The sequence below is a fragment of the Arachis ipaensis genome, chromosome B07, assembly GCF_000816755.2.
Source record: "Arachis ipaensis cultivar K30076 chromosome B07, Araip1.1, whole genome shotgun sequence".
Taxonomy (NCBI): Eukaryota; Viridiplantae; Streptophyta; class Magnoliopsida; order Fabales; family Fabaceae; genus Arachis; species Arachis ipaensis.
This window is the reverse complement of record NC_029791.2, coordinates 31,925,071-31,934,312: the sequence shown is the minus strand read 5'-3', so window position 1 is coordinate 31,934,312 and position 9,242 is coordinate 31,925,071. Positions and strand designations below refer to the sequence as shown.

Here is a 9,242-nt window from a genome sequence, read left to right as displayed (position 1 = left end):
TTCTCTTTTAAAAAATAAATTTTAGTATTTAATATTATTTTAAATTTTTTTTAAAAATGTCATATTTTTAAAATTTATTAATTTCTTTATCAATACCTTTGATTTTCAAAAGAAAAGTAAATTATATTAAGTGAATTGGAATTTTTCGGAACAATTTTGTCCTTATTCAATTTTTTTTCTGGTGATCACTAAGTGTGTGTTTGGATTTATGTTGGGTAAACTGGAGTTTGAATAGAAGTAATTTTGTAAAATTGATTTTAGGTAGAAGTGAGTTTGTACTAACATGATTTATGTTTGGTAATTTTTACTAAAATTGATTTTAATAAAATAAATATTGTTTGGATAATATTAGTTAAAATCACTTCTAAATAAATAATTAATTAATTATAAAAAATATAATATTAAAATATAATATTTTTTTTAAGTATATTTAATTTTTTTAATATTTTTTTAATATTTTTTATATAGTATTTTTTTATAGCACTCTATTTTAGTATAAAAAATTAAAATAGTAAACAGTGCACAAAAATTAGAATAATTATTTTAATATTCTCAGTATTTATTTAAAAAAAATTATGGAAAAGCCAATAATAACTAGCAACAAACTTAAAGCGTACGTTGAGTAAATGCAGAAGCTATAATTTCTTGCTTCCAGTGAACCAGCTTTTGGGATGCAGAATCATGTTGGCGTTCAAAGAAGAAAAATGGCCAAACATCAAAGAACAGTGTTCAAAGCATTGAAACGCACTTTTATCCTCTCCAATGTGTTTCACAAACACACCCTAAGTTTATTATGTAATGTGTCATATCATTCTTATCTTTTTCTGATTTGTACGGAAAGTCTTAGTTGTTATATATCCAACAGGTGGAACAAAGCCTGAATGAGTTATATTTCAAATGACATAGTCTCCATATTCACCTAAAAAGTCGCGAATTTAAGTCTTTCTATGTTCGGTTCAAAAAAAAGGTGCGACAAGGCTTTTGGAAGTCGCAGTTAATTTGAGTTACTTTCCTTCTTCAATTTGTAATTATATTGATAAGATGGTCTAGCAGTTTGTGTCGAGTGGTTCCTCCAATTCTCAGGGGCTTCATCATCTAACATTTTAGAAGACTCTCATTATCCCAAAGAGATTTGGAAGTCTTGCCTTCAGAGACATCCACCTTACTAATTTAACCCTGCTTGACAAATTAGTCTGGCAACTTATTTAAAATTAAGATAAATTATGGATTCACTTTATTTATAAAACATAAATATCTTTTAAATAGAAATTTTTTTGATATTCAAATCGAAAATCACTTGTCTCCCATTTGAAAGGCTATCACTAAAGCTGCAACTATTTTCAAGGATGGGTTTCTCTTGGCCCATGAGACCCTTGTCAAACTCCTTTTGATTTTATTCGTGGATGAGAACTGGAACAGTTGCGGAGAAGATGGACTTAATTGAGATAGGTGAAAGGAACTAGAATCATAACATAAGCAAAATGGACACAAACAACAAATTTTGTCACAAAAAATTTGCCTATCAAAGTCATATCCTGTGAATTGCACTAGTGCTGTTGATGGTGTAACTAGATCGGGATCTTTTGGGTCTGATGGTTTTTCAGGTATTTTTTCTTGATTGACATTGACCTCGTCATTGCCTGGGTTCTCATCCACTGGGTTTTTCACGTATTGAAACAATCGGCGCATTCTCTTAGCAATTGGCTCATTATCCTCATCATCAGAGTCGGAAGCCACGAAAGGTGTCTCCTTCGGCCTTGAGGCAGCTCTCTTTGCAGGTGATTTTGTGCTGTCTATGCATGATTTGCCTTTGACAATGCGCACCTTTCTCTTAGTACCTCTGCCGCTTATCTGTGTTTTTAATTTTGAACGAGGCACAAAATGGAAACAACAAACGTATTTAAGAACAAATATACAATAAGGCAAAAGAAGCTGTATCGGAATTAAAGAAGCTAAAACAACCAATATAGTGCCGAAATGAACATACAAGTAAGAATTAACTTGACCATCCATATACCCGGTGAAATGAACATTCAGAATATTTTAATTGTTACAAATATAACTTCAGTTCCAACAAATCATATCATGAACTCGAGTCACGATGTTATGAACCTAACACATACAAACAATAAAATGGACTCACATTATGTGTCGTTGAGTGTTTTTCTGATGGTTTTGTGTGGCCTAACCTTGATGGTGGTGGTTCAGTTTTCTTACAGGATTGCCTCTTTATGGGTCCCTCCTCCATCTCTGTGGCCCTGGTGCTTCCTTGTTCGGATACATCTAGAAAATAAGTGAATAACCATGCAAATATTCGAATAAGAACACCAGAATTGTAACCATGCTGCATATTCAATTAGTAATTGAAACACAGAACCACTTTTATACTTAGAGAAACATACACCAAACTCCACAAAATACTTACCATGGGAAGCGCTGAAATTTTGCGCGCCATCTTTTGGTATACTTCCTTAGAGTGGGGTTTTGTTGATTTCTTACTTGCTCCGCCCTTAAGGTTTTCATCCTTTTCTGTTTTGTCTCTAATGCATCCCTGATTTTTAGATATATAAATTATCAAAAAAGTAATCATGTAGATTAGATAAGGGAAAAAATTGCCATGTTAAATCATACTATTCACGTGTAAGAAAGGTATCATAGTTGAGTATACCGAAGACTTGGTTTAGTGTTTAATGGCTCGGACTAGTTGCCTTAGTAGTCGTCCATGCGGAGACCCATGGGTCTGGTTCTTGATAGTGATCTAATGGACCATGCTTCAATCGTTGAAAGTACAACACCTGAAAATACGAAGTTCACAACTTATGGTTTGCAACATAAATGGTATGCTGGTTATATTCGTAGTTTAAGAATGTAACTTACCAGTAGGGTGAACATGCAACCTCCACATGTTTCATGATTTTTAGTTTTGTATCTTTTGATGGCAGCTTCTAACCACTTGAATGTCTTCAATGCTCAATTGAATCTACTGGGGTCCGAGACATCCAATATTGGAGGTATGTGCCACGGTGATATTATTTGTTGACTTGTTGGGCATAAGAACATCTTTAAGACTACTAGAATGAAATGTCACCTGAACTCCATCCTATCATCTTCTGTATCCATAGAGTAGCTGTAGACAAAATTTTGCAATTCGATTGTTGTTTTTTTTTGGAACTGTATTTTGATCACCATATGGGAAGCATTATTTTTGTCGAGCTCGGGGTAGTCGTCGCCTACATCATACAAAGATTGAAGTATAAACAATTACTAACAGGATATAAAAACTTTCTTTGTCGAAATAATCGGCACAACAAGGGCAACTTTATATGCAATATCAACTTACCACTAGAAGGAATGTCTAAAAGCCTTTCGATCAACTCGGTGTTAATGGGAATGTTGCCAACGTCTAATCTCAGAGTGCTCGTATCGATGTTGTAGGCCCTTGCCAGTTGGACCATTATACTCTGCTTCACAACCCAATATAGGATCTGCCTTAGGAACCTGAATCCCATGGCGTCGATTTCATGCATTTTTCTTTGCCGTGGTGGGTTTCCAAGTGGTGATCACACCGTTCATGTAGCAGGGTGAACAACACGTCTCTACTAGTTTCTATGAACTAGATACAATCACTTTGAAGTAATATTTAATTGCATATTACTTTTTTCTCCATCTGGCTTAGCTATTCAACTCAGGGAGTACTTCAGCTTATGAAGAACCAAACAAGGGTTAGTTTTCTACAATCCGAACTTTTAGAATATGGTTCGTAAACAATTTTCGAATGAGCAAAATAACAACCATATGTTGTAGTTTAAACAATATTATGGATCCATACTAGTGATGATGATTAAACTAATTTGGTAAAATGAAAAAGAGTTAAACTAATAGTAACATATTTGTTTACTTAACTCCCTATCCGCATAGGCAATCAAGCTAAAAATCAATGTTATTACTTAAACAAATATCCCTTTTTATGACTGCAACAACCATCTGTGTACATGCTAAAACGAACTTCTTTAATAGTGCTTAGTTCACAACTTTCCCAGTGATCAAGCAAAATCAACCATCCGTATACATGGTTACCTAAGCATCAAATAGTTCAACAAAATTTAAGTACATGGAAAGAACATGAAATCAACATATCAATTCATCCGTGCACAATCACTTAGTTCTAAATTCACAAATAACATCAATTCATCGAATGACAAGCTGAGCTTTTTCTTTTCGTTTATTTTTTTAAACAATAAAAGTCAAGCCAAAACATGTAACAAATAGAATTACAATGATTGCAGCAGCATTACTGAAATAGGTTTCATCCAGTAATTTAATTATCCCAAACTCTTGATAATAAATCAAGCAAAATAGGTTTTAATCAGTAACACAGCATCCGTCGTAAACAAAACGAACATTATACGTCATGCCAGTAAAATCTTATTCGAAGTTTTGAAACCTAACCATCCATGTATAGAGTAAACAAAACATCCTTCTTATTTCCCATAAGTAAGGTAAAATATCATACGTCATGCTAGTAAAATCTCATTCGAACGTCCGTACATGCTACCTAAATCTTGAACCTGGTAAACGAAAAACACGAAATATATAGTAAAGTAAAAAGTTTAATTTGGGCAAATCAACAGCAACCACATGTTTACTTTTCAAATGAGTCTATTTTATTCAAACATATAAAACTATATACAGAAGAGCCAAAATCCATTCACTTAACCAAATGCATTTTATGAACACCATTTTAAAAATTAAAACCCTGGCCATCAACTAACCTATTGAAGTAGCGAGTGGGCGGAGTGCGACACCGACGATGGTGTCTGCCGTGCCAACCAGTGACGGATGCAAGAAGGAGTCCGGCAACAAGTATCTCCGATGAGTGGGTGAGCGTCACGCGGTGATAATGGATGGTGAGCCAAGCAGCGCATCAAGGGGGAGCATAGAGTCGATCTTCTTTCCCGCGGTGGCTGAAACTGACGCCGAGGTTGGCTTCCGATGAGGGAGAGAGAGACGCGCGGGGCTCGACGGACGCGCGACAGGGAGGAGGATCCCATCCGCGATGTTGGCTGCCGGCGAGAGAGAGAGACGCACGGAGGAGGGGACTACTTGCTGAGAGGTGACGACGTGATGACCCCACGAGGCAAGAATGATTGCCGGTGAGGGTGCAATTGATGCCGGTAAAAGGGAATGATTGATAAAGGTGGGGTGGTAGAGGGTTTGAGGGGAAAAGCTATTTGAATAAATTGGTTACGGTTTGACATGGTTAAATTTTTTGAATAACTGAATGGTTTTTTTTATTTGGATAATTTGGGGAGTGTTTTTTATTTTTTATTTGTATTGGGCCAAATTTCCAGCCAATTATTCATATTGTTCAGAAATTCCATTGTCTTCCTAGCGAAATTGATAATTATATCTAGAGCTAAGTTTCTTTACCGATTTCAATTCTAGTTGTAATTGGTAGATTCAAACTTCTGTTTGAGAAGCAAAGTAAGTATGAATGTGAATTAATACCAGTTGTACAAAATGACAACTAATAACAGATGCTTGAAGGATGCATATGCAAAGAGTCAGAAAGTAACATTGTAATCATCACACGCCACTCTTCATATTGTTTGGATTCAGTTTGCGTACTTGCAAATATTAGGAAAATCGTGTCCTTCTCCAAGTGATCTTATAATTCTTGACCATAGATTGAAAATATAGCAAGGTGGCGTCAGATTATGAAAGTTATCTTCTACAAAGGCAACATACTCCACTGCTTCAACCTCATCAACCATGAATGCATAGTGATAAAATTCTAAATTGTTATCTATTGAGTATGTGATTAAGAATTCTTCATAGAAATTTACTATTTATAATGCTAACTCAACTTCACACTATCCATATAAGTAACTCTCTAACTAACTTCTACATGACTATAACCTCTCTTTTTATTTGTTCAAATTTATATTTTTCAAATTATTTATTAATATGCCATCTATTATAGAGGTACTAGAAAAGAATGCGTGCCTCCATCAAAAAAATTAGAGAAACGTATTAAGAGACAAAGAGGCAATAAATTTAATGTACAATGTGTACAATAAAAGTAAAATTAAAATTAACATCAAATAATAAATAAATAATTAATTTTTAATAATTACCAATTTAAAATTTGAAATAAATAAAAATTTGTAACAGTTACGTAAATCCCAAAAAAGCCTCCTTTTCCTTTATCTAATGTGACTGCCTTCTCGTCTAATCTCTTCCTCTTTTACTGGTGCTGTGCCGCTACAAACACTAGCTGTCGTCGCCCATAACTCACGCCGACGTGCGCACCACGAACGCCCAGCAGCACCGTCGTGCAGTTTGTGTCATTCCCGCAGTCCCGCATCGCACCAGTCGTGCAGCCCCTCCCCAACGCCAGCGGTTTCTCCCTCTCAACATCGCATTCGCGTCGTATAGGGGATACACAAGTGTGTTGTTTTCATATGTCCATCACGACTCGCAAGATCGTAAATGGAGACACTCCCTTCACACACGTAGCGTTCGTCGTGCAACCCAAGACCGCCTTGGCCGCCGCCGCCTTCAACGACGTCACCTCCCCCTACATAGGTATAGGTCCAAGATCAACGTAGGATAGCACAACAATAATTGTGCAAGCAATTAGTTTAGTCCATGATGCTCCCGTTTTTGTTAGGGGTGTGCAAAAAAACTGGTTTCACTGAACTGAATTGAAACTGAACTGAAACTGTTTTAAATAAACCAGTTTTTTTAAATAAAAAACTAAACTGAAACCATAGTTTTTATGGTTCAGTTTAGTTTTAAACCAAATTAAAACTGGTTTTATTTAAACTCCAAAATTAATTTTACATACTCTTTCTTTCTCTTTCTCCCTTCTCTCTCTCTCTCTCCCCTCTCTCTCTCTCTCTCTCTCTCTCTCTCTCTCTCTCTCTCCATCTCCCTTCCCATCTCTCACTCTCTCTTCTCCCTCTCTCTCTCACCCCCTTCCTTTTTCTCCCTTCTCTCTCTCTCTCTCTCTCATTTTTTCTCTTTTTTCTTTCTCTCTCCTATTCCTCTCTCTCCTTCCCTTATTTCTCTCTCCTTTTCTCTCTCTTTTCTCTCCTTCATCTCTCTCTTTATTCTCTTTCTCTCCTTCCTTTTTCTCTTTTCTATTTCTCTCTCATCCTTTTTTCACTCTATATCCCTCTTCTCTTTCTCTCCCTCTTTTCTCCAAAATAAGAGAGAGAAGGAGGAGAAAGAGAGAGAAGAGGAGAGAGAGGAGGAGGAGGAGAGAGAGGAAGAGAGAGAAGAGAAGGGAAAAAAGAGCGCAAGGAAAGAGAGAAAGAGGAAGAGAGAGAGGGAGAAAAATTGAGAGAGACAGAGAGAAAGAGAGAGGGAGAGAGAGAGAATTTGGGAGAGAGAAGGAGTGAGAGACAGAGAGAGAGGGATAGGGGAGAGAGAGAAATGAGAGAAAGGGATAGAGAGGGAGAAAAGGAGAGAGAAAGAAAGGGAAGGGGAAGAAAGAGGGGCAGGGGAGAGAGAGAGAGAGAGGAGGGAGAGAGAGATGGAGATAGGGAGAGAGAGGGGAAGAGAGAGAAAAGAAAAGGTGGAGAGAGAGAGGGGAAGACAAAGAAAGGGAGGGGGAGAAAGAAGGGGAGTTAGAGAGAAGAGGAAGAGAGTGGAGGGAGAGAGAGAGAGAAGGAGAGAGAGAGAGATTTGGTTCAGTTTCTAAACCATTTAAAATGGTTTAGTGCAGTTTCAATTCAGTTTATAGAAAAACTGAACTATGCACACCCCTAGTTTTTGTACATGCAAACGTAGCACACTTCAAAAAAATACCATGTCTTACGCGGCCAACTTGGCTTTTTTGGATTTCGTTTTCCTTATGTCTTTCAGGTATATACATCAACAAACAAATTTAGATGCTGGATGTTCAATTCACTAGGTATGTAGTTGGTTATTTTAATTTTTAATTGGATGATTATTTTGTTTAATTTAGTTTAAGTATATACAATTAACAAATGTTGGATGGTCATTTCACTAGTTCGACTATTTTAATAACTATGTGGATGGTTGTTTGATGGCCGGTGAGGGAGCTTCTAATGCCGGAGAGGTGGGATGATTAATGAAGATGTGGTAGCAGTTGGGAAGAGAGTGTTTGGATAAATTCTATTGGTAAATTAGGATTGAAATGATTAATTTTTTGAAATAACTGTTTGAATTTCTTTTTTTTTTTCTTGTATTGGGCCAAATTTAAAATTCATTGTATACATTGTCAAGATTTTTTATTGTCTCCCTAGCAGAGTTCAAAAAATTATTAATGCTATACCATATTAAAACAGTGACATATTTTTAAATATATAACAATTTATGTATACGTACTTAATAGATTTAAATTTTGGAATAAGAGATTGATCGATATCAAAATTTAAGATCAAAAGATATACAATTTAATTCTTATTACTTTTGAAATAAAAAATAACATTATACAAAATTCACACTGTACATCTAAAAGAATTCTTACCTAAGAAAATGTGTTATATATTATGTATATGCATATAAATGATTATATATTTAACAAATACGTTACTGTATTAATATAGTATATATAGCATTAATAAATTTTTTTATGGAGACAGATTTTTTTTTAGTGTCTCTACAATACAATGGCATAATAATAAATAATTTAAAAAATATATTAATTTAGTAATAAGTCTTAAGAACGGTGGCAATTAAAAGTTTTATATGGAACTTCTGTTAAAAGAATATATAGATTAAGTAGAATGATAAAAATCTCACATAATTCACTACTAACCAATTTACCTTACCTTCATATATATGATCTGTATCCTAAGCATGCAAGACGTTCATATATATATATGCCCCACACTTGAGCTCAAGCTCCAGTTGGTTAGTGTATGCTTTCAAATACTGAAATAGAGACAGATATAAACACTGGAGAATGCACAAAATAAACAACAGAAAAATTATTTTTCTATTAAAATATTAATTTTATTCTTATACATACCATAATCACTATACCGCTATTGATCACTAGTTCACCAACATTGCTATTGATTTTCAACCATCTCAAACAACTAAAATTATAAAATCAAGACAAAAAGTCATGATTCCCTAAAATGAACTAAATCCACCCCAAAATCCATATCCGAACATAGAGAGCTTGGACATGGATATATATTGTTTGCATTATCATTTGATACCATATTTGGTGGCATAATAATGGAAGGCTTGTATGGTTCAAT

General features: G+C 35.0%; 1 protein-coding gene across 1 annotated transcript in view; it reads right to left on the bottom strand.

Annotated features, from left to right (window-relative positions):
• The window catches only part of LOC107607132 (probable WRKY transcription factor 70), a 4,831-nt gene continuing 4,521 nt past the window's right edge, over window positions 8,933-9,242 (bottom strand). Inside the window, exon 4 of the mRNA XM_021107763.1 lies at window positions 8,933-9,236. Coding sequence (XP_020963422.1) covers window positions 9,102-9,236 — 135 coding nt within the window. The 3' untranslated portion in view covers window positions 8,933-9,101. The remainder of the gene's footprint in view (window positions 9,237-9,242) is intronic.